This window comes from Haliaeetus albicilla, chromosome 17 (assembly GCF_947461875.1).
Source record: "Haliaeetus albicilla chromosome 17, bHalAlb1.1, whole genome shotgun sequence".
Lineage (NCBI taxonomy): Eukaryota > Metazoa > Chordata > Aves > Accipitriformes > Accipitridae > Haliaeetus > Haliaeetus albicilla.
This window is the reverse complement of record NC_091499.1, coordinates 4,493,144-4,518,088: the sequence shown is the minus strand read 5'-3', so window position 1 is coordinate 4,518,088 and position 24,945 is coordinate 4,493,144. Positions and strand designations below refer to the sequence as shown.

Sequence of the window (24,945 nt, the reverse complement as noted above, 5' to 3'; positions counted from 1 at the left end):
TTCGGGCTGACAAAGCTTTATATGTTCTGTGCAAGATTCCATCTAACCTTGTTAGGAGCAAGTAAAAGGGCTACCCATCTAGAGCCTGGTCAAGGAGTAGGTTTGCCTATGCTGCGTTGAATTGCCTGTAGCTGTTTCATTAACACAGTTATAGTGCATTCTTCTTGTAACACAGTTGTAGTGCATTCTTCTTGTTGCAGGACAAACATGTTATGACTGAGGCTTTGGTGTCTCTGCAGACATGTAATGTAGTTTCAGTCTCTCAGGAAGAGAAAAAATTAAAGCCAACTTTCCCATGAGACTGTATTTTGAAGCGAAGTGATGATAGTTATGATACATCCTGCTGCACTGGGATGTCTACACAGTCCAGCCTCTCGGGTGTGGCAGGCATATAAACCTGGCACTTGTATTCTCAAAAACCTTGCCCAATTTTGTCTGCCTCTAGGGTTCTATAAAGTCTGATGGTATCTTTCTCCTGCACCTGTCCTATACCCCACTTAAGACAACTTAGCACTTTTGCAAATCTGGCTTTCATGTGTTCCTCTCACACAAGCTGCACAGGGAAAATGCTTCAACTCTGTGGTAATCAAGAAGAGAAATCAGTGTGATTTTCAGTCCTTAAGGCATATTTGTGGTTGTAGCATTCAAGTTAATAGTTTTGTTATTATTTTAAAAAGTCTTAAACTAGTAAAATATCAAATTACCATATAAATTAAATATTCTAATACAGATGTAGCTGGGTTTCTCCTTTTATACTATGCTAAGAAAATAGTAAAATAAGCATAAAGAAAGCATGTAGAACTCTGAGTCTTCCATCTGAAAACTAGGACAGTTCTGATGAAAAGATTTAAGCATAATTTGAATATACTTTTCATTTTCAGGGCATTCTAGGTATCAGAGGTATAACTGGTATAATGGGACCTAAAGGTACCAAAGTGAGTATTAATGTTTCTTTCCATAAAATGGCCTGGATGAAAAAATGTACAACCCTGAATGTTTTTAAAGCTTATTTAAATTTCTCTTTTTTCCCCTGCATTTTCTCTCCCCACCAGCTGTATTGCTACAGCTACTCCTGGTTAGGAAGGAGGGAAGCTTGGTCCTTCTGATTAATGAAGTACACGTACTCTTCACACCTTTCCCTCTGGTTCTTGGATTTATAATAGTTTGGCATATGTGCAAGTACGTAGTTAGCAAGACAGCAAGTTTATAGCAGTCATAAACTATGGCATGTTTTATTTAAAGGTAAAATTTATTAAGTATTCCCTCCTGTGATTTGCATCTTCCTGAAGCCTTTTGCTTCCACTGTCCCAATTTTTGTCAGGATCTTTTATTGAGAGTTTGTTCTTTTTCCATTTTTTCTCTCTTGCATCTTTTGTGTCTTAAATTGCTGCCAGTGGGATTCATGTTTATATGGGCTCTGACTTTGCTGGGTAATTTTCCTGCTGTTCATCAAAGTGTTTCTAACTGTTATTTCAAAACTGACTTACGTTTCTATTCTTATGATCTTGCTAAATCTATATGGTAAAAGTTTCTGGAAGGAGTAAAATGTAGCAATCATGCCATTGTCTCCTTCTCCAGAAATGAAATCACAGAAACCTTATTCTATGATTGTCTATGTTTAGAAACGACATCAAATTTGTCCTGATTATAAATCTTCTCATGAGTGTTCCTTCCTAACCTCTCGGACACATTTGCTAAGCTGTTACTATCTTACTTTGCTTTTCTGACCTTCTTTGTATCTTTCAATTCTTCATAGTTATTTGCCTACATTTTTGTGCTGTTTTATTTATTTGAAATATTTACTACGTCTGTTTGACAAAGGAGTTCCTTATTCTTTGTAAATCTTTTTCGAAAACATTTTTTTTCTCTCCATTTAAAATTACTTACAGTGTAGCGATTACATCATTTCCTTGAAACATAGGTGATAAAAATAGCTGCACTGCACTTGATGATTTCTCTTCACATTTTGATGCTATTCTATTATGTGGTAAAGGATATAGTATTATTAAGGAAGACACACACAGTTTCTGAAGTAGCATGAAAAGGTCTACCTCCTTGCTGTCTGGTATGATTTTTTAGAGAATGAACTGAATGTCTTTTTTTGAATGACATTTTTCCATAGTTAAAAAATATTAGCTTTTATAACTCCGCAAAAAACCAAGGTATATTTAAAAAAAAAAGTTTTCCAAGGTTCCTTCATGGGTTTCTTGGTTTTTTGTTTTGTTTTGTTTTGCTTTGCTTTTTTTTTTAAATTAGAGCTTTAAAAAAACCTCAGCTGTAGAGGATTTGCAACTCCCAGCAAACCAGGAGGGACCATAAGTTGTTAGTGTTTCAGCACTTCATTTTAATGTCTTATCTACTTGTTTTGTAGGGAGCTCGTGGGCTTGATGGTGAGCCTGGGCCCCAAGGTCTTCCTGGTGCACCTGTAAGTAGAGTGTGTGTTAGCCAAACACTTTCCAGGGTCTACCCAGTTAGATACTAAGTCCTTAAACTTTGTGGCTGTGAATCAGAAAAGCCGCTGATTAATCCAATTCTATTGATTCCCCACAGATGAACAAGTGATATGACAGTGATGTCAAGTCCAGAATCTCTTACTGTCCCCAAGGAATTATGGGGTGGATGAACACATTTTAGCCTCTTAGTATGTTATTGTTACCTCGTCATTCTGAGTGCTACTGTGCATTAGGGTGGCTTGGAATTTTTCAGGTTTTAAACTGGAAAATATTAATTCATTAGAACAAAACCTGTACAGGGCAGTTTGTGCCCTTTTGTTTGTGGTGGGGATTTTTGGGGTTTTGTTTTATTTGGTGGTGTTTTCTTTGTTGGTTTTTTTAATTCTTACCCACTCCCTGCCCTCGCAGCTGGAATTTATGCTTGGAATAGCCAGTAACTGTATGGGTTCAAGAAGTGAGTGCAACATCCTTTGCTTAGACACTCCTGGATTCCAAAGGGATGGCTTCAAGTGTGTTTTTTAAAATGTAGCTGTCAGCTGCAGTTTTAAGAAACTGCATTTTTAAATATAGTATGGGTTTAAGATGTCTGCTTTAACCAAGTATGAATTGTACTGTTGTTGATTTACTGGAGGTTTCAGATAATAAATACAAGTAAGTTTATTCTGGGTTTATTGCTAAAGTAATCTTTTGGTTTTTTTCCTGTAGGGGGATCAAGGACAGAGAGGTCCACTGGGAGAGGCAGGTCCGAAGGGTGAAAGAGTGAGTATAGACAAATTTCAACTTCTGTTGACTTGCAAACGTTGGTTACTTATATAAACATACAGCATAATTGGTACTCCTAAAGTAATGCATATCTGAATGAGTATGTGTTGACATTCTTTGCATCTGTCATTTCAATGTGTTTATTTTCATTTTTTAAAATTGTTATTATTCTTAGGGCCCTCAAGGTACAAGAGGAATGAATGGTCTCCCTGGGCCTAAAGGAGAGTCTGTATGTATATTTCATTTCTTCATTTGCTTCATGTCATGCTAATTTGTGTATCAGACTGCTTGGGTGAAATAACAACACCACATTAATTTTTTTTTTCATTTTTTTTTTTCTTTCAAGGGCTTACCAGGAGTCGATGGCCGGGAAGGGATCCCTGGAATGCCTGGAGCAAAAGTAAGGCACAGTTGGCATATATCTGAGCTTTGGTAGTGCCCTAGATTTGTTCACTCATTTGTGGCTTTTTATTGTGCTGCTGCCTGTGGCTTCATGTGCATCATTAAGGTAATTGAATGAACTTTCCCATGCTACAGATCCAAAAGTACTCCAGCTCTGTGTTCCAGAAATAAAATTTTCCATTTTGTTTGATTTGCATAAATTACAACTTAAAATGTTTTTCAGGGTGAACCAGGAAAACCTGGAGCTCCAGGTGATGCAGGGCTTCAGGGACTGCCAGTAAGTATCTGGTATTTTACCTTTGAAGGTTAGGCTCAGTTCAAACCACAGAAAGGCCGTATATAGGTTAGTTTGATGTTGGTGTTGGAGTAATTTAAGTGAAAACCTAAGCAGAAGGCCCAGGAAGAGTACTTGTAACGCAAGGGGAAATTCTGCTATGTGTATGCAAAACTTTTGCACAAAAGCCTAAATCTCCTCATGGTACTGTAGTGAGGAACTTGGTCTTACAAAACATTTGTGGCCAGTATGTAATTCTTTTAGGGTTTCTTATATCTGAGATTCTGTGGATACTATGGTGTGACCCCACAATTAGAGCTGGTCTCATTGCATTAACTAGGGCCAAACCTATTCCCAGGGTGAGCTGGAAGAGCCAACCTGCTAGTCTAACATACCTTAGATGAACAATCATCTCCTTTTGATATTCTGCTGGCTCAGAACATCTGGAATGCATCACGCTTATGCTTCTTTCTGCGGGGCAGGGAGGGAGTTTTCTGGTGTATCCCCTGGGGTGAAGTTACAGGGAATCAGTAGTGCTTTATGGACTTTTTTAGAAGGTAATCCTCACGTATTAACTGAGTAAGTTTGAAAATGTGCCAACTGTCAAAAGCTTAAATAGAAACTTCTTTGAAATACTATGCTATAGGAGTAATTGCTGTGAGGATATAGTGAAGGAGCTGTATTAAAACAGAAGCGGAAGTAAATTTGTAATACGAAGTGAGCTCTTAAGCTTGGCAGAAAATTTGGTAAAAGCATACTTGCTATGAGGTGTTGCACACAAGTGAGGAGGGGATGAAATGTATACAAAAAATCTCTCTTAAACTCTCTACCTCCGGTCTTGAGAATCTGTTTCTAGTCTAAGCCAGAAAAAGCCACAAGTCCTCACTTTTCCATGCTCCTTTGCCAATTTATGAAGCAGGGATAATACTCCTTATCTGTTACTTTGTAAATAGAAAGAATTCAGGCTTGGTCCGTTATTGGATAAAAGTGCTTCAATATCAAGTAAAAGGACTAGAAATACTTTAACATGAGAAAGATGTTTTTTAACACCATTTCCAATCCCCTTAACAACAAATAAACACTGCAAATGTTGTTTCTTTCAGGGTTTACCAGGCTCTCCAGGTGTGAAAGGCATTCCTGGCCCAAAGGTAAATCATCCTGAGTATTGACTTTCTTACAATACTGTATTTGTGCTTATCAAGTTCTAAAGTATTCAGTGGAATTATATTGACTTTCCCTTCTGGTAAGAGACAAGCCTTTGGCTGAAAGAATTAAATATATTCTTTTATCAACTCTAATCCTCTGCTTTTTCATGATTCTTTTTCTACATTATGTGGTTTTCATGATTCTAGGCATTAAATGATACTTAAAAAAGACCATTTCCTTTTAAATGTGTGGAAGTCATTGCTAGAGGAGGCATGTGACATGGGTACCTCAGTACAGTTTGAAATGAGGGATCCCATAATAAGGATATTTATAGCTGCCGTAAGTTGGTTGAATCACAGAGATCGTCATCTCTATTTACATACTACCCAATTGCAGCATCTATTCCAATTAAGTTTAAAAAAGTATTGTATGGTTGAGACTATGGAATGCTTCAGACAATAATGTTTGAGTTTAGTTTTAAATAATTGAAAAAGAAAACTAGGTTGAGACATGAATTTCTTCTGAAATTACATGGAATGATATTATCCTTCTGTGATTTGAGAGCAGCAATCAAGTCTATTTGGGATTTGTAAGTATGTAAACAACAAAAGAACTGAAACCTGGCTTTTGAAAAATTGAATAGGAGGAGTTAGGTGGAAGTTAAACAAAAACCAAAATAAAGGTGGAAGTTAAAAATGAATACAGCCTTATTTTTTTGTAGACCTTTTTGATTTCCTTATTTTTTATTTTAAAATGGAACAGTATACTATTGGCTTGGCTAATATTTTTCATCTTTTGTCCAACAGGGTAATAGAGGTCCCCCTGGGGTGCCAGGTTTGATGGGAAATTCTGGTAAACCGGTAAGATCATTAATCTTTTTCAAAAGATCAAGAAAAAATTAAGTTTTGCATTGTGCAAAAAATCACTTTTCAAATTTGTTGCATTCTTCCTATCCCCAAAACAGGGTGAACAGGGACCAGAGGGAGAAGCAGGTCCAACAGGACCCCGAGGACCACCAGTAAGTATTGAATAAATTTCTTACTGAGCATATGTAATATTGCAGTGTCTCAAGTTATGGTTGCTGAAGCTAACAATTAGGTAAAAATATTATTCAGCTCAAGTGCTAATTTTTAAGGTAAATACTAGGTGTTCTTTAACCCCCTTCTGTACCAGGTGGATGTGCATCATCACATAGAGAAATCCAGAAGCACATATGACTGTTTCTGGCTTTGGTGATAAATTAAATTTTAAACCTTTGTTTGTATTCTTCTGGTCTTTGTTTTTTTAATATGCTGAGTCAAAGCCCAAACAGAGGCAATGAGGGTGGTTTGTGACAAAAAGCTGGAACCAAACTCCTGTAGCTATAGTGATGTGAAGTATAGCATTTATCTCTACTTGGAAACACTGATATTGTAGTTTCTTTCACTGGAGATTTTCCTTAACACTGGAAAGATTTGGAAGACTGGAGAAATTATTGCTGGGTAGGTAGCTCGCTGCAGGAAATAAATGTGCTAAGGAAAGTGAACTGATGGCATTTGCTAAGGCTCAGTGTTGAAGACAAAGGACAACTGTTCCTGAGGCATGCTTGGGGTACTAGAGAGTCTGCTGGGTACAGATTTCTGATTCCCTCTAGAGTGGACCTGGCATGGATTGAAGTTACATAAGGCTGATCTAATTTCCCTTTGCTGTTAATCCTTCTGTGAGGGATGAGAGGGTCAGTGATTTGAAGAAAATTGTCATATACCAAAATTCAGTCTGACGGCATTGACAAGGCTCCAGGCTCTGTAACCAATTGCTTTTGCAAGCTTCTCTCTTGCCACTGATACCCTAGGGATACTTTCCTGGAATTTTCTGAGCTTTTGCTATCATACAGTGACATAACAGTGTTACTTATGGAGTTGTAGGGTTATCCTCATACAGGGCTTAGAGAGTTACAGATAGGGATATATTTGTAGGGGTATTTCACAGGTCAGGAATATCTTCTCTGAATTAACTTACACAGCAGCAGTCAGCCAAGTAGCAGATTTCATTTTCTTCTGTTTTCTTCTGTGGTTTGTGTTATCATGTGCTAGATGCATTAATTCATGACATCACATTTATTTTAGACTGACTCTTTGTATGAGTGCTGTGTCCACAGCTGCCTATGAATGATACATTAAGGGGATTATATGAGCATACACTTACTAGGATGGAATACAGGTATCATCATCAGCCTCCCATATATCCAATTTATAAACATTTTTGTTGTTGTTGTTTGTGTTTAAAAGTGTTGGGTGCACTAGAAAAAGTTTTCAGCCCTGTTCTTGAGCTGATATTTTGTATACTTGTAACAGGAATAAGAATTATAATTGAATCAGACCAGAGTAATTGCCCACTCTGATAATGCACTGTAATCTGCTAAACTATGCTTTTAATCCTCTCAATGTGAACATGAATTTACAAAATCAGCAGTCCATAGAACAGGAGTTGACATGCAAGGTTAATTATTAATAACCCTGTAGTTGGACAGAAATACTTAATGCAGATTAAATACAATGGTTTTTCTGTTTATCACTCTAGAGACCAGCAAGACATCTGGATATCTTGCCTTTATTTTCTCTCTTTTTACAAAGTGCACTCATTTTGGAAAACATGTGAGCATTAGGACAAACGCATAGAAAGAAAAAAATTTGGTGTAAACAAAATGGAGAAAGGAAGTAAATTATTGATAATAAAGTATGTTTGCATGTAGAACATTAAACAGTAATCTACTTCTCATCTATAGTTCCTTGAAAGCTATAAAGAGCCTTGAATAACAACTATGTTGTTGATAAATGGTTGAAAACAAGATAACTGGCTCTAATTAAAAATAGGCAAACTCATGTGTTGGGAGACTTTTACCTCACTGCTGACAAATTATCCCTAGGAGAAAACTATTTAAAAAGTACCATTTCAGTCTATCATTGCTTTTCCTTAGAAAAAAAAGGTTTACTTTTGTTTATTTTGTTTACTATTCCATCTGTTCAGTAAAACAGGAAAACAACTGGAGCAACATGGAAATTTTGTCTTTTGTTTCTAAATCAAACATATTCTCCATTCCATTCTAATTGTTTTGTTGGTTAACCTTATGTTTGCTTCATGTTATACTAGCCAATCCAAGTAATTACCAAACTCATTTGTGATTTAAACCTTTGTAAGCCAGTCATCATGGCAGGTGGCCCAAAGGAAGCAATTCTCAAACAGCAGTGTCATTCCTAATCAGTGGAATTTAGCCATGCTCCCTAAGCTGCTTAACCATTTTCTTTCATATTTGCTGAGATTTAGTAAGATTTAATTTTTCATATTGTGTCTGCAGAAAATACTGACCCCTGCTCCTGCTTTTTTTCATCCCTGTCTTTCTTCAGCTATTTAACCTTTAAATTGCTAGCATTTGGAGAACACATATCCCGTCCTGTGGTTTTGCAGTGAAAAGAGAGTTTGGAACATTTAAGTAACCATTTAACTTAAAGTTCAATACTTGCCTAGCAAATTGAGCAAACTCATTGTGTATGCAGGCCAGCATATATATGTTGTTAAGAATTTAGGATGCAATATGTGTTTTCCTAACATTAGCAGCAGAGGTTAAGTATCTAGCTGCCTAAGATGTGATAGCATAGCCCCTCTAAGAGATTTCTGAGGGGCCCTGGTTGGTTGGGCTGACTTGCGCTCTGGAGGTGCTTTTGTCTCTCTGCTCATTATAAAGAGGGAGCCTGGAGAGTACCTTGGGTTTGGTACTAAAATGTCAGCCTAAAGTTAGATGAGAATACTGTTTTCAGCATCTTAAATTATTTTCAGCTAAATAATTTTCTGAGTCTTTAAAGATATTTTTGTCTTACCTACCCTGAAATGTATCTTTGGTTACCCTAAAAATTATAACTAAAATCTAGCTTTGCTATCATATTCTTTTTACATGACTCCAACTGAAATAATGGGTCATTTTCTGTGGTTGGTAATGATGTAGTGGTATTGGTAGCATGGTAGGATGAAATGTCCTTGCCTCAGTTTATAAGATATGTTTAGGTATTAGTGGACATGTTTTCTATATATAATTTCAGAGGTGTTCCACAAGTTGCGTGTTGTAGTTTACATTTAAGATACAGCTTTAGATACAGGGTTAGCATTGCACAGTCTATAGCTGAGTCAAAAGAACAAAGTGTATTTCCATCCTGCCAGGTACACTTTTTATCCAGTAAACCTGGATAAAACGTCTACATGGATGTGACTAAACTTTCTGTCCTTGCACAGTTCTGCAGCATGGTTTGTACAGGGTAGCACTTTCTCTGTCACTCACAGACTACATATCCCAGCCAAACCTGATTAGTATTTCCAAGCCTCTTCAGTTCTCATACTACCCACCCCTGTCTTTCCAAACTGCGTGGTCAGATTCCTGTCTGCTCCCTCACTCTTTACCCCTCCACCTTCAACAACAGCTTCCTTTGACTTTTGGGCATGCTAGACCTGTGGATGTCAGCAGATATCCCAATGTTGGCTTCTGAGCAGTGTAGACACTAACCTGGGAAAAAATTGAATTGTTATGGAGTTAGTGTACTAAAGCTGTCCTAGACTTCAGTTAACGCTACAGATGCATCCAGTGTGAAAGGTCTCTGTCCTTTATACTTGGCCACAGTATCACCCTTGAAGAGAATGGCAGCTATTGGGCTGCTGCTTGTGCCCAAAGCATGACACAGTTAGGAGGAAGGTACATTTCATGCTACATCTATCTCTTATCACTACCCTGAGCAGTAAAATTTCATTATTACCCTGAGAAAGGTGCAAAGGTGGATTTAAAATCTCAGAGAAAGTTTGCTGTATATTTACTCTTCTAGCAAATAATAGTTTGTATTTCTGGATGCTTTTTAGTACTGTACTGAAGGTCAAAGGAGGAGTCCTGTTGATGCTTCCATGGATAAATCCTTGAACTTAAATTACTAATTCCTCTGAGATTTTGGATGAAAAAAATTATGATAAGTTCAAGTCTCGCAAGCATATAATTGATAAATGGGTTACATTTTGCAAAAGACTTTGCAATACTAACTTTAAAAAGGTTCATTCCAAAATGTACTTTGTTTATTCTTTTTTATTCTGCAGGTTTATTTCTATATAGGACTGCTATTGAATATATTAAAATTGGTATGACATATATATTATAAAACCAAAATTCTTTAGAGGAGAGGTTTTTTTACAGTATACACTGTGAATTACCTGTCAAGAGATTCTAATTAGTGTTTCGATTATGCGGGCAACTAAGTGAGATGCAAATTACCTGGGGCGTATTCTCATTCTTATTATTGTTCCACTTAATTGATGAACAGGAAATCAGTAAACCAGTGAAAGAAACTGTTTTAGCATGAGAATGCATTCTGTAACTGCTTGTGGGAATTCTACAAAAGAATCGAGTCTTCAGCATTTCAGTGATGATGAAAACCATCCCAGACAACCTGAAGGAAGGTTTACTGTAAATCCTGTTACGTCCCCTTACATATGTTACATTCAAAGGGTAAATATAAATCTAACAGAACTGTGAGAGAGACATTAAATCTTCATTTAAATGTATTGAGTCGTCCAGCAATCCTGCCTTGGAACAAAGGGAAGGTAGATTTTGTTGTAACCACAGTCTAGCACATCAGCTGTGGAAGGGCTGCATCCTGGTATTGTTCAGTGCTGCAGTGCTGTACTACCATTTCACACCCTACCATTTCACATGTGCCTTGCTGTCTTTTGGGAAAATGACCCTATCCTCAGCAGTACTCACATGCTAAGCAATAGTATACTTAACAGGAATCAATTATCTATACTGTTAAAGTATTGGCGCAGTCCTGGACATGCTTTTGGTCCACACTGTCCAACATCATTGACTGAAACAATCTCTAGACAGTGGTCAAGTTTTGGAATACTTCAGGGGCCATTTGCAGTAACAGTCTGCGTGCTGCTTCCCTTCATTGTAGACCAGGAAAGTTTACCATCACGGGTGCAAGCCAGTCTGTCCCAACTCACTCTGAACTAGAGTAGCTACTTACCCTTTTCAACCATTCCACTTCTAGGAAAAGTAGGAATTTTGAAGTGTGTCAAAAGTGCATAAAACATACAGATTCTGGTCTTTTTTTGTTAAACCCAGTGCAAGATGCCCATTGATTTGTGAGTGGCCAGCAGCTGTGGACTGTGTTATATATAGGGCCAGTGTGTAAGAAAGGTAGGCTGAGGACATGGCCAAACCACCTTCTCTTCTGATTATTGCCTAGGAGTAGCACAGAGGAATGTTTCATCTGACCAAGTACAGATGTCAGCAGCTGAACCAGTTATTACAGAAACCCTCTTATAGGCTGTGGGGAAAACATAGTGCTTCTAGAACATGACTTGTGATGTATTTTAAATGTTTACATGAGGACATTTCAAGATGCCTTTTTTCCTTCATCCCCTATGAAGGGAACCAAAAGTAGTTAGCTCAATGTAAATCCTATCATCTCAGGGCCATTTCAGTCAGGTATAACTTGGAGGAAGCTTTACAGTCTTTTAGGTTATGCCATGGGCCAACGGGGGATCCCTGATTGTTCTTTGAGTTACATTTCCCCTCTTACTAGCTAAAACAACACTCCTGCAGATCTTGCAGTGGTGGCCATTAGTCTGAAGTAATATGTCCTTACAGACATAAGGTCAGTGTTTATGGGAAATACTACCCTTTTGTATTCCAGTCTTCTGTATACTAACCTTCTTTTTTACCACCTTAGAAAAGCATTGGTGTTTGAAATAGTGCCTGTAGTGTATATGTGACAAAAGATTTTTTTGCATTTAAAATAAAATGATAGATTTTTCTTGCATTCTGTATGACTAGCAGAACCTTTGATGTGCTTAAGAGGTTTATTATATGATTTTAACTCTAGGGAAGGTGACATTACTTTTGTTTTATAGCTGTATAACAATCAGACATGAATGTTATGACATATATGAGGAGATGAGTTTCTAATACTGATCATTATTTTAATCCTTCTCTTTCCTGCATCAGAAATGTAGTATTACAGGTCAGAGATGTAGTACAGAATTATGTGCTTAAGGAACAGATTTTCAAAAAGGTTAATGCATCTTCTGGGTTGTAAAATGAAGGTGATTTGAGGGGGGCTTTTTTCTTTTTTTTTTTTCTCTTTTTTTATACATAAAAAAGCTTCTAGAAATTATACAGAGTGCTTTAAAAGGGTAGTGATTTTAACACCATGTTGAAGGAAATGAATGGAAAAGTCTTTTCATGTTTGGTTCTCTGATCTCTCCAGGATGTCTAATTATTTCTTGAATTGTAGAGTTAGTTTTCCTAAGCTTGTGTGAGAAGTTGTCATTGCATTTTTGACCTGGCATAAAAGGCCATGTCTGCCATCTCCTTTTATTGTTCAGCATGTCACAATATTTCACAATATTTTTCTTATTATGAAGAAAATATCTATAGCTAAAATTATCCGTTGTATACAGCACTAGAATGCTTAGATCTGCTTTTATCCAAAATTTTCTAAGTAAGTTATATATAACAGGTTATATACTTACATATCTAATTAATAACTTCAATTTTTGATATTTTATGGTCTTAAATGCTATATCATGCTTTTATAGCAAGTACCGCTTTCGCATAGTGGAAGTAAGAAAAGTGTCTCAAGTGAGACTTAGGCTTGTGTTGGGACAGTGTTTGAATTTATATGTACAGTTCAGAGTAAATGTATAAAACATATTGAGCTGCTCTGAAAGGTTTAATCATAAGAGACAAAACCCTTTTGAGAAAGGTACTTGAGTTCAAAAATTGTTTAAAATATTTGAAAATCTGACTGTCAGGTTTACCCAGAGTATATATTCAAATGGATGCATTAAGAGATGGAATTATAACACTAGTGTGAATATGATGATCTGAAAGGATAACATAACTGAAGTGAAGATATAAAGTAAAAATCCAGTAAAAAGCATATTTATACTTAGCACTATTATAAATGGGGATTTTTAAAGGTTATCCTTCTATATAACAGCCTGGACTTTTTTTTAACCTAAAGGAGTTTGTTAAGCATGACTTCTGCACACATTTTTCACATTTTTTCATTGTCCATGTGGGATCATGGGCTCTTAAGTATGTGGTGTTGTGGTAGTTCAGTTGATGAAACTAAGCAAAAGCCTAAAGCTAAGCATGTGCGTCAGAGTTGTCTTGAAGTAAATGTGTGTGTGACAGGTAACTCCCAGGTATGATCCCATGAAGGGGACTTGATTGTGCATAATCACTCAGCAGAATGAATTAGTTGAATCATTTAATGCCAACTAAGTATTGTATGCTGTTGTTAACTAAAAATGTTTACATTTCTCAGGAAGTTTCACTGTTTTTAATGCATGATATTGTTGTACCAATAAACAGAAGTCTTGATTAAAGCCAACTGCTAAGTAGTGTAATTCACTAAATATTAGGAAAAAAAAAATATCTTACTTTATTCCCTATTCACAGGAAATATTTCAGGAAGTAATTATGTCCTTCTATTTCCTATAAGGGTAGCAGAGGGGAGCCAGGTCCTGCGGGTCCTCCAGGTCTACCAGGAAAATGGGTAAGCAGTTTATTTCCATATTCAGTGCTCATGTTTACTTTCAAGGAACTATGGTATCATCTGGAAGTACACTTACCCATTTATCCATGCAGGGAACTGAAAATAACATTGAAACAAGTGATTGTTGAGTTTCTTTTTCAGTCCTCTGTGACTGTGCTAATATTAGAAAATGCTGTTTTAAAGTATATGGAGATGTGTGGGACTTTTTCTTCTATTTAAAAAAAAACCCATAAATCCTGTGATGTGTGAAGTTGGGTTGCACACTCCTGTGTGGGCTGCATGTACTTGGGGAATGCAAGCAGTGAAAGACTGGCTTTCTGCTAACAGCTGTGTGAAACTAATGAATGGAGCACGTTATGAATGCCACCTTTTACCAGTGCTCCAGCAGTATTTACACAGTAACAGTCAGAAAGAAGCATTAGCTGGGGAGGTTTTGGCTGAAAGAGCCTGCTGTTACAGAGGAATGCGCAAATCACGAAGTGCAAGATCTTAGGAAGTATTTTCAAGAGAACCAGACTGTCGTCGAGGGACTTGGAGGGTGGAAAGCCCTGTAAGCCATTTCTGATGTGTTTGTCAGCAATAAAATCATAATAAGACGCTGTTAAAATGGCTCTATTTTGGATCAGCTCTATTTTCATCAGATAATCCTCTTTCATCAAGTTAGTACTGTTCTGGGAATAAGATTCTGCCCAATCTGCTTGTCAGGGTATGACCCTTAGTTGTTCATTCTAAAACAGATTGGGTAAGTTTACATCCTTGACTTATTTTCACAGGGTCCCCAAGGTGATATTGGACTTCCTGGACTGCCGGGTCCTCCAGGCCTACCTGGTGGTAAGGGTGACCGGGTAAGAAATGCACTCATACATACAGACTGCAGTTTGACATCAGGAGTAAATACAATAATTGGAGCATTGTTTTCAGTTTTTACATGAATTAATGTCTGGTTTCTTGTTTTCTATGTAGATCTGTTAACTGCTTGAAAGCAGTGCTCTAGGAGCCCATTAACTACTTGTAGCTCATAAAATATATAAGAAAACTCTTGACAGTGTTACTTAAGGGACTGAAATAAGATTGCTGGCGTAAATATTTCCTTTTTTAGGAGTTTGAATGATTTAAAGGCCTAAATCATATTGCAAATCATTGATGCAGCCAGATCTGAAGCTCTAAGTCAGGGTCTCTGGTCACTAAAGAGCTTTGGAACTTCAGCCCTGGTCTACAGTAGATGCAATGCCTTTTACATATGTCTTAGGACCTGCTATAGAAATGCACAGGCTAATGCAGCTACTGAGACACCTATGCATATATGCACAATTGCAGGTTATAAGTACCTCTTCTAGTATTTTGTTAAGAGGGAAGAACTGGGCCCTGGGGATCTCAGGATACCTGCAGAAGATATCTTACTTTGCTGAATAAAAGTCAGTGAAGACAGTATATAAACCCCCAAATGTTTCTTATCTTCATTTGCTTATAGGAGGCTACAGAGGGTGGAGTTCACTCACCAAACTTCAGACATCTTTGTTATAGAAATAGTCAATTCTACACTGTGTTTCATCCTTCTTACTTGAGGCAGCTATTTCAGTATTAAATAAATTGCACTTGTGAAGTTCCTCTTACTTTTCCACTGACAATTGAAGAGTTACAGGACTGTTAGTCAGACATAGGTATCACTGCTGTAGATGTCTTTAGTTGCACAGAGAAATTTTGCCCCTGATATGCTCCCAGTATACATCATAGGGTGGCTAGATAGGGCTTGCAGTTGTTTTTAGCAGTTTTAAAAAGCTGCCCAGGTACTTACAAACACATTTCTAAGTCTTTGTTGTTGCTGAGGTATTTTTTTGTGTGTTTGTTTTGTCGTTTTGGTTTTTTTTTAATGCTGAGATCAGGAACGTATGTTTCTAGTCAAATGTAAGTATTGACATAAAGCATTATTACACTGGTAATGATTCATACTTTAGACTTCTCCAGAGGGAGATTGAAGGTACCCGAGGAAGCAAATCTGGAAGGAAAATAACTAGTATTTGTTGCAGTGCTGACAGTCTCCCACCAAAGATGCCTGATTTTCCTCATTTACTGTATAAAGAGTCTGGACCTCTAGGAAAAGAGCAGAACTTAGATGCTGTGAACAGACCCAGTGAGATTCAGGCTACAGCCAGGAGGTTACTGTCCATCTAACTGGCAGATGACAGTATCCCATGCCCGGAGCTTTCTTTAAAATCCTAGGGTTAGTTTAATGCCCTGTGCAAATACCTTAAAGTCTAAAAAGCTGTGCTAGCAATTATCTCATCCTGTGATTGCTTTATAGCTTTCCTGTTTTGAGATGAGTGTCCGCTTGTATCCCTGATTAATTTTTTTTATTTCAGTTGCATAGAGGCTAGAGTGAATTTTCTGGGGCAGGCTTAAAATGGCTGCAGCTTTGCCAGTAGCACTGATCTGCAGTACGTATTCCAAGTCACAAGCCTGGAGAGCATTGTGCCACTCTATCCTTTCTCTTTCCTGTTCAATTTGCGAGTGCATCTGTCTTACAGAGAGCCAAACATCCTTGTAAGGGTTTCGAAATAGGTATCTCTGTAGCCTGTTATCCCTAGTCTTTGGGTCAACTACTGCTATCAATAAGTTCCAGACTGAAGCGATCTTTCTTCTCTTGCTGATTTCAACACTTCAGGGATCTTAGAAAGTTCTGTTGTGAAGCCCATATATGCGTGATAAGAGTTGATGTAAATAGCAACCAGAAGCCAAGTAGAATTCATAAAAAACCATATTTCAGTAGTCATTTTTGATCCCAAAGCTGTTAGATACTGGGTACTATCTGCTGGCACCTTGTCACATGCAGGTGATTTAGACAGCTTAAAGAACCTCTGCCAAAAGTATCAGCAAAGTGGTTTTATTGAAGTAAGATGTTGTAGAAGTGAGACTTAAAGTTTTGATGGCAAAGTTCTCTCTGTTACTTACTGCCAAGGATATAACACTGATTCAAAGTTATCAACACAAAATCAAAGTTACCAACACCAAATCTTAGTGTACTATAATGCAAGGTTATGCGTGATATTGGTCACTTAATGAAGATCTGCAGTTGGTAAGGGGTCTCTCAGCCTCAAGGAAGAACCTTGAGAGGTGTCCCAGCTCAAGAGGAGATCACCGCCATGCAGCCAACTGCTTAGCAGGGAGAGCTCAAAGAAGGCTCACTCAGGCTGTCATATTTATGGAATGAAGTCAAATTTATGGTGGTAGTCAAATTATGTGTGATGGAAAAGGTAGGCATGCGACTACTTGTACACACAACATTTTTTGTCTGCTGACAAATGAGTCTTGGAAGAACCACCTGCTATTCATGTGTTAATGGCATGGTCAATGTTCCAGTTTCCAAGCCCGTATGCATCAATTCCTACCATGTCACCCTGTTCCTGTGTGGGTTTTCAGAGAACAGATAGGAACTGGAGAAGTTCTTGGCCTGGTTATGGCCTAGGCCTTTACTTCCTTTGGAACCTGAACCAAACTGCCTCTAGTTTGGTCAAGGAGTCGAGTGCATCCATCACACACTTGACATATTATAGCAGAGACAGCAATACAAAACAATGTTACAACAATGGATCTCGCGTCAGTGAATCTTACGGAGTGGTTACGCAGATATGTTATGGGTAATGGCTGAACGCCAGTATTCACCACTTACACTGTTTCTAATTCACATCTTTTGAATTGGTTTCAGAAACTCTAGTTCTGTCTCTTTTAGTAAATTAAGCAGCACCAGGCCAAGACCGAAATGTGGGCACTGGAACACAATCCTTTATACTGTTAAATAGTTAGTGTAGCCCCTGGTACAGTTTTGGCTGATGCTGACTGGCAGTTTTGCAAACAATTCCTGGGCATGGTTTGAGAGGGATTTTTACAAATAGATAAGCGGTATGTCAAAAAAGTGGATATTTTCATATTTTGACATCTTACCCTGTTGTCTCCATTGATATTTTGGGAGTCAATGTAGAATAGATTCATATAGTTTCAGCTGTGATTTTTATGTTTGCTAATAAAAATATTACAGGCCAAGTTCACAAAAGCAAAAGCTTCTCCTATCTCAGCCTTATCTATTGGCAATTCTGTTGCTCTAAAGAAGAGTAAGTGGAGAAGAAGAACCCCCAAAATGATGTTAGGTTGGAAGTCAATGTCTTTTTGAGTGAGTAATTGGAAAAACCTTAATAAGGCATGATTTTGAGAACACCTCAGACAAAATAGTTTCAGTGTTGCTTGACAAAGTTGGAATGTTCAGTTGGTCTGTGATTGGCTTTTTGTCCTCAGGAACATAAGAACAAATCTGAATTCATTACATTCTGGATGTTGCACCTGTTTGTGTGCCTGTATCTTATGTGAATTAAATGGATCTCTGAAATGGGAGAGAAAATGCTGTATCTCCATCTGTTTTAGAAAATTTTTTTAATGCACAGTTATAGTTCTTTAGGAATGTGTATGTTTGAATGTGCACAGACTGCAAAGAATGTTTAAGGATGGTGTGATTGGTTTTCTAACAGAACACAAATACTAAGATTTTCTTAAATAATACACTGTTCTACAAATGAAATACATTTCCTATAGAAACAAATTACATATGTTTGAAATTAATCAGATCATTAAGTTATTTCTCTTTGGTTCCTGCCTGTCCACACAGGTATGTTTTGTTACAGGATTCTAAGATGAAACATAATAATATATTATTTTTTTTTAAAAGGAATATCAACTTTAAGATACAAGCCATTTAGCTTTGACTGTAATGATTAAAATTCTAGAGACAGTTCTACTAAAAAACGTTGAGAATTAAACAGCAAGCATGACAAGATTGTGACTGAACTTGGGAATGTCTGTGCTTATCCCACATTAGCAGGGCTGGTATGGCCTACAGTAATATGGAATACTTAATAGGGCTAGAAAAATCGATACACTTACTGGATTTTTTACTTATGACTTCTAACCAATTTGCAGAGCAGAGTTGTAGCAGCTGCAAGAGCATCTGCCATGTAATGGGGAGATCTACTGTTTGACGGTCAGAATCTGTACCATCCAGTGTGGCAGTGGACTGTATGTTCCATGCTATTACTTGCCTTCAGTCTGTCAACTTAATTATATAGTAAGATTTAAGCGCTTTCATTGTCATTCTTAAAAATTTGCAGCTTTAAAGGTCTCTTGCATTAATGCTAGATGGCAGGGAGGATTGAAGATAATTAGTATGCCTTTGAACCTGCAGTTTCAGATTCTGAAATGTTTGTGGCTTTTTCTTTTTTTAATCTTCAACCTTTTAGGGTTCAGTGGGGGAACCAGGACCTAAAGGTGAACAAGTAAGTCATGCTAGAGATCATGGTACTTTCAAGTGACACTGCCATATGCTGCAGTACATTATGTTGACTAGATCTGAAGGCTGACAGTATGTCTTTTTTTTGGTATAGGGTGCACCTGGAGCAGAAGGAGATGGAGGAGAAAAGGGTGACTTAGTAAGGAGTTATCTTCTCTTCACCTGATCTAATATTTTGTTGTTGTAAATTAAAACTTTGAAGTATTGTTGAAGTGCTTCAAGCATATGTTTTGATCATTGAAGATCACATTTCAGTTTTATACTAACTGGGCATTGCAGGGCACAGCAGTTCTATTAGCCTGGTCACGCTATTCCTGCTGTTTTGAAAGCACTCTGATATACGCATATTCTATTATTAGATGTATAGTATTATACACAGTACAGGCTGCCTTGAAGAGGGGGTGTGTGTATCTATATATATAGATACATACGTAGAAATAGACTTAAGCATTTATATATAAATACATATATATGCATATACACACACACACACAAATTCTTGGAGTTTGAGGCAGTGAGGATGAGGAGGTAGTTTAATTCAGGTGAAACAGGAGCATAGATAATACATACCCTTAACAATTCAGACGTGATGGAAATATTTTGTATTCCCTTTATCTTTGGAAATAAGATTTAGCAACTGGATGTTTGGGAGAGGGAGAACGGTCTGGGAAGAGGCTCTAGCACTGTGATAATGCTGGAGAAATACATATACATGTATATGCCGCAGGAATGTGGTATATTGTGAATTCACATGGGTAATGCCTGGGTCATGTGCCCTTGGGTAAAGAGGATTTGTTTTCTACAGAAAGAGAAATGCACTTGTCCAGCAGCTTCTGTGGGGCCCCATCCAGCAAAGCCAGAACTTAATCTTTCAAAAAGAAGTAAACTGCTCCCTATTTAAAAAATGGTAGCCAGGTTGTGTGGTAGAAATGAGCACTTTTTTCCTACACTCTGCAATTCTGAAAGGCTTTTAAAGTTAATTAACAGCCCTAGTGAGCTAGATGTCCAGTAATTCAGCTTTACCATCATTATGCAGATTCCCAGGAAGCAACACTATAGGCTGTTCAAGTGTGCTGTCAGTTAGTCTGTTTTTAAACTTGATAACAGTTGTTATTTCTGTGTAATTTATGGCCTATTCCTTAACAGACAAGGTGGCCTTTCTGACCTCTAGAAACCAATTATTTCACCATTTAGGAATGGTGAAATTTAGGAACTGGGAAAATAGAATTTTCAGAAATCTCTCTAAAACTAATATGGAAACACTGAAGGAGAAGAGTTGATCTGTTTTGTAGGTGATTACAAGATTTTGAAACCTTTTTTCCCCCACTTCAGAGGGAAAACTAAAAACTTCTGAATAGTGGGACTGCAATTCTCAGTCAAGTGATAGAGGGATCTTGGGGTTGTTCAAGCCAGGAGCCAGGTTGCTGGGAACAGGAGCTTCTAGGGATTTGGCTTCTTCACAGCACTTGGGTAGACTCTTGCCTCATTTCAGTTGCATTTCTGTCAAGGCTAACACAACACCGTAAAATACCTGTAAATCTGTCAGGCTAGAAAAACCTGTTTAAATAATGCTTCCTTTAAAGGTTTCCAAGTAGTCTGCTGTCTGAGATGTTGTCCTGTGCTGTAACTGTGGTTTGAGTGGTTAGAGCCATGTGTCTAATTCTAAGATAAGCAATACAAAACCAATTATAATAAACATGCTTTCTTATTTGCACCTTACAGAAATGTTTTTGAGAGGGAATTTTAGGAAAAAAATTAAAATTTAAGTTTTATTTCCAAATGAATTCTAAATAATCTGAGGTGCAACTTTGTGTAAATTAACTAAATATGTGATTTTTTTTTTTTTCTTATAGTGAAAAAAATCATGTCACATTTATTGCATTTGTAACGTCTATGATAATAGATACTCTTCTAATGAATTTGTCTTACTTTTGCTTAGGGTGATATGGGATTACCAGGAGCAAAGGGAGCTGTAAGTATAATGAATAGCATTGCTACAGAAATACAGAGATCAGTAGATCAGATTCTGATTTAAGGAAGAAAATACAAATAATGAGCTGAGCTCTTTATTATAGTTAAATTGAATGACTTCCAACAGCATTTCTTCTGTTTAAATTTTGAATACAGTTAATATTAAAATGAATTGGCTTTGGAAAAGAATTCATGTCCTGAATTCTAAGCTCCATGAAAGAGAAGCATCATTCAGCAGCAGTTTTCTGGCCATCTAATTTTTTTTTTTGAGGAAATGAATGCACCCTTTGTACAGTAGGTGTTGTATAGAAAGGAGGCTCAGTGCAGTGGCTGCGTACAGCCTGTAATCTTTACACTGTGAAAAAGCTGGCAGCAGGACTGTAATGTCTGTGAAAGCAGAAGTATTTCTGGCCCAGATTCCTTTTTTTTTTTTTTTTGTTTTTGTTTTTTTTTTTAGAAATAATGAAATGATAGCCTTGATATCGATGGTGAAGAGAAGCTTGTCACATAAGAGAAAGAATTTGAGAGCTGAGCGCATTCTTTTATTTCAGGATCACTGAAGAATGGGATTGTAACAGCAGCTGACAGTTTGTGCTATGATACTAACACATGAACAGTTCTGTCTACAGGGAACTGAGGTTGAACATAACAGAAAGAGCTATGCTTGTGTTCTCAGTGGCCTGTGTGACTTTGGGGCTAAGCCACTGCAAGCCAGAGAGTGTTTACTGCTAATCAAGATCTTACAAGAAGGACATGAGGAAGAGATAGAGTAGAGGAGAAATCCATAGTTTTATCCCCCTAGGTTTTTAAAATCCTCTTCTCTTGATGAGGCCCTAGAGTGCTTGCCATTCTAGTAAGTACATACACAGGGATGAGTAATCCATTAGGGAACCTGCTAACTCACCAGGATGGGCAAGAAAGTAATAATGGCTTCCTGGTTGTATAGTCCATGAAGAGAATTTTGCTGTCGTCTTAATATATCTATGGAAGCATGTTCTTTGGGTTTTCTTCTGACAGGGACAGCAGTCAGCTGTCTGAGATGCAGCATAGATGGAGCTGAAATGGCTCCATCTTGTGGATCTAACTGATACCACAGTTGAGTAATTTGTTCTTGAGCATCTCTTTCAGCGGGTGTTCTTTTTTCTTCCCAGCAGATTTGGGAAGCCATAAGTATGTAGGATTTTTTTTTTTTCTGCTTGTTTTGGGTTTTGTGGTGTTTTTGGGGGTTTGTTTGGGTTTTGGGTGTTCTTTTTCTTTCTTAGTACTACTATTGATTAATAGTAAAATAACTTGTATTGAAAGTAACTTAGAAGTGCCTGTTGGCATAGGTCTCACTCTGCATGATATTTAATCACTTTTAGAAAATTTACTGGAGTGGAAGCTGTAGCTTTATTTACTAAATGTACTTAAGTGGACATATTGATGTAGTTTTATCAATCCTTTCATTCCCCAGGCATCAGGATGCTTGTACCAGTAGAACAGCTCTTTCTACCCCTTCCCTGAGTGAAATAAGCTGGCATTGCATCTGTTCAGGCAGTTTGTCAACATCAGTTTGTGTGAGGATGTTCCCTCCCCTATGCCAGCAAAATCCAGCGTAGGCATTAGAACCTGTGTGCAGTGAGCTCTGGCTCTGACAGATGTAAACAAAGCAAAAATGTGTGTTCCCAAGCAGCCTAGGGCCAGACGATACAGGCTCATACTGTAGTACTCTCTACAAAAGGGCATGAAAGGCATTTAGAGCAAGCAGGAAGCTGGAATTTTTGTTATTTAAGGAGCACTTAATGTCTAGAAAAGTTGCATGTGACATGCACGAGGGTAGAATTAGAAACCAAGTATCTGCTGTTCCTTGACAAAAAGCCAATGTCTTGTGCATGTCACTATGGGTGCTGATTTGCCTCTTTGCACAGAGTACCTTATTTTTCCACTTCTCCCCCTTAAGTGAGGAATACAGACCTCATTTTAAGTTTACAAATCACACCACTGACTCCAGTCGCTTATTTAAAAAGAAGCTGTTCAACCACTCTACATCCCAGCATTCATTGCTTTGCATTTACAAATAGCTTCTGTCACCATTTTGATATGTCAGAATGAGTCTAACACTAGTACAGCAGTCCACTGAAATTCCTCTCTTTCATTGTCAGGTTGGTAATCCTGGAGACCCTGGTTCCCGTGGGCCTGAGGGAAGTCGGGGACTGCCTGGCATGGAAGGGCCACGAGGTTCACCTGGACCGCGAGGCTTGCAGGGTGAACAGGGTGCCCCAGGTCTGCCTGGCAGCCAAGGTCCAGCTGTAAGTACTGTTCTCATGTAATAATTGGTATCTTTTGAACACTTTTAGCTGTCACTCACACCACTCCTTTTTTTTTTTTTTTTTTGCATCAGGCGATACATACACATGCAAAACCCAAGTGGCACAGTAGAGTTTGAAATTCACTGTACCTCACAACAGACACATTTGTGCACCAGAGAAATCTTAGGATTGTACACAGTTAGGTCCTTGGGTCCTCAGCTTTCAGCTCAGTTCCATTTTTTTATGCCCACCCCACTCTTGTAGTGCATGTGAGACCATGTTTGATACGTGGGTGTATCACGCAGTATCTACCTTGCTAGTCAAATTGACTTCAGCTGGAATAGTTACACTTGCAGGGACTGGAACACCTTTTATTGACTGGTGTACTGATTTTGGCTGGGATAGAGTTAAATTTCTTCATAGTAGCTTGTATGGGGCTATGTTTCGGATTTGTGCTGAAAACAGTGTTGATAACACAGGGATGTTTCCATTACTGCTGAGCACTGCTTACACAGAGTCAAGGGCTTCTCTACTCCTCACAAGGCCCCATCAGTAAGTAGGTTGGAGGGACACAAGATAATAATTATTATTATTATTTCTTTTTATTCATTAAACTGTTTTTATCTCAACCCATGAGTTTTCTCACTTTTACCCTTCCAACTCTCTTCCCCATCCGACCGGGGAAGGAGTGAGAGAGAGGCTGTGTGGTGCCTAGTTGCTGGCAGGGGTTAAACCATGACAACCAGACAGCATTTTTTGCATCAGACACACTTATAAAACATACTGTGATATCAACTGTTTTTTTAAACTATTATTTTTTTTAATCCTAGGGAAAAGAACCAACTGATCAGCACATTAAGCAGGTTTGCATGAGAGTCATGCAAGGTAAATATGGTAAAAAAGTACTTGATGTTTCTTGTGCATTTAAATCAGGATAATCTACTGCTGTGGAGGCAACCAAGATTTTCCCACTCTTATCCAGAACAAATAGCATGGCCTCAGCAGGGGTCCTGGCAGAAAATCTTCCCACACGTGAATGTGGACACAATGTGAGAGAACATGAGAAACAAGTCCCTTATTTTTATATTATTTTTATATATACTTTGCAGCCTCATTGAACTACCTGCTGATTCCACACTATAACTAGGCCATAGACTGGAGCACTTCTATGAAATACATACATTTTGTGTACAAATCACTTGCTAGGTTCACATATATAAAAGTACACAACTTCACTGAAAGCTTGTTTTGCCATTTGTACTCATACACTATTAGATTATAGCAAACAAACTATATGCAAAATAGGTTAAAACAAAAGGACTGCAGAGAGAGGCTTTCTGGAGATAACATACCATGAAATGAAAGCAATAGGCAGATGTTCAAAACGCTAATTATGTTTGCTTAGTTCTACTTGACACACACAGAAATCTGGAGCTTTTCTAATACAGTTGGGTGCGTGGGATTTACTGAGTATAAAAACTTACGCTGCCCTATAAGCACAAAAGAGACTTTTCAGTACTTGCTATTGAAGATGCCCTTTGGGACACTATGCCTTTGTAATGTTAAGAGTTTACCAGAATGAAATTACTGCTCATGATTTAATCTAAAAATTCTCAGTAGTCTTCACTGTTCTTGACACTGCCCAACAGGTTTTTTTGTTTGTTTTTTTTTTAAATGTTCTATAAATAGGATAAAAAGGCCTTTTAAAGTAGTCTCTTGAAAGACACAGTAATATTGAGGA

General features: G+C 37.7%; 1 protein-coding gene across 2 annotated transcripts in view; it reads left to right on the top strand.

The window, feature by feature from the left end:
- The window catches only part of COL9A1 (collagen type IX alpha 1 chain), a 69,925-nt gene that overhangs the window by 39,062 nt on the left and 5,918 nt on the right, over window positions 1-24,945 (top strand). For both annotated transcript variants that reach the window (XM_069804599.1, XM_069804598.1), the window contains 16 exons: window positions 882-935; window positions 2,372-2,425; window positions 3,159-3,212; window positions 3,391-3,444; window positions 3,562-3,615; window positions 3,841-3,894; window positions 4,995-5,039; window positions 5,844-5,897; window positions 6,002-6,055; window positions 13,560-13,613; window positions 14,387-14,458; window positions 18,896-18,931; window positions 19,040-19,084; window positions 20,885-20,917; window positions 23,058-23,204; window positions 24,035-24,089. In XM_069804599.1, coding sequence (XP_069660700.1) covers window positions 882-935; window positions 2,372-2,425; window positions 3,159-3,212; window positions 3,391-3,444; window positions 3,562-3,615; window positions 3,841-3,894; window positions 4,995-5,039; window positions 5,844-5,897; window positions 6,002-6,055; window positions 13,560-13,613; window positions 14,387-14,458; window positions 18,896-18,931; window positions 19,040-19,084; window positions 20,885-20,917; window positions 23,058-23,204; window positions 24,035-24,089 — 919 coding nt within the window. The remainder of the gene's footprint in view (window positions 1-881; window positions 936-2,371; window positions 2,426-3,158; window positions 3,213-3,390; window positions 3,445-3,561; window positions 3,616-3,840; window positions 3,895-4,994; window positions 5,040-5,843; window positions 5,898-6,001; window positions 6,056-13,559; window positions 13,614-14,386; window positions 14,459-18,895; window positions 18,932-19,039; window positions 19,085-20,884; window positions 20,918-23,057; window positions 23,205-24,034; window positions 24,090-24,945) is intronic.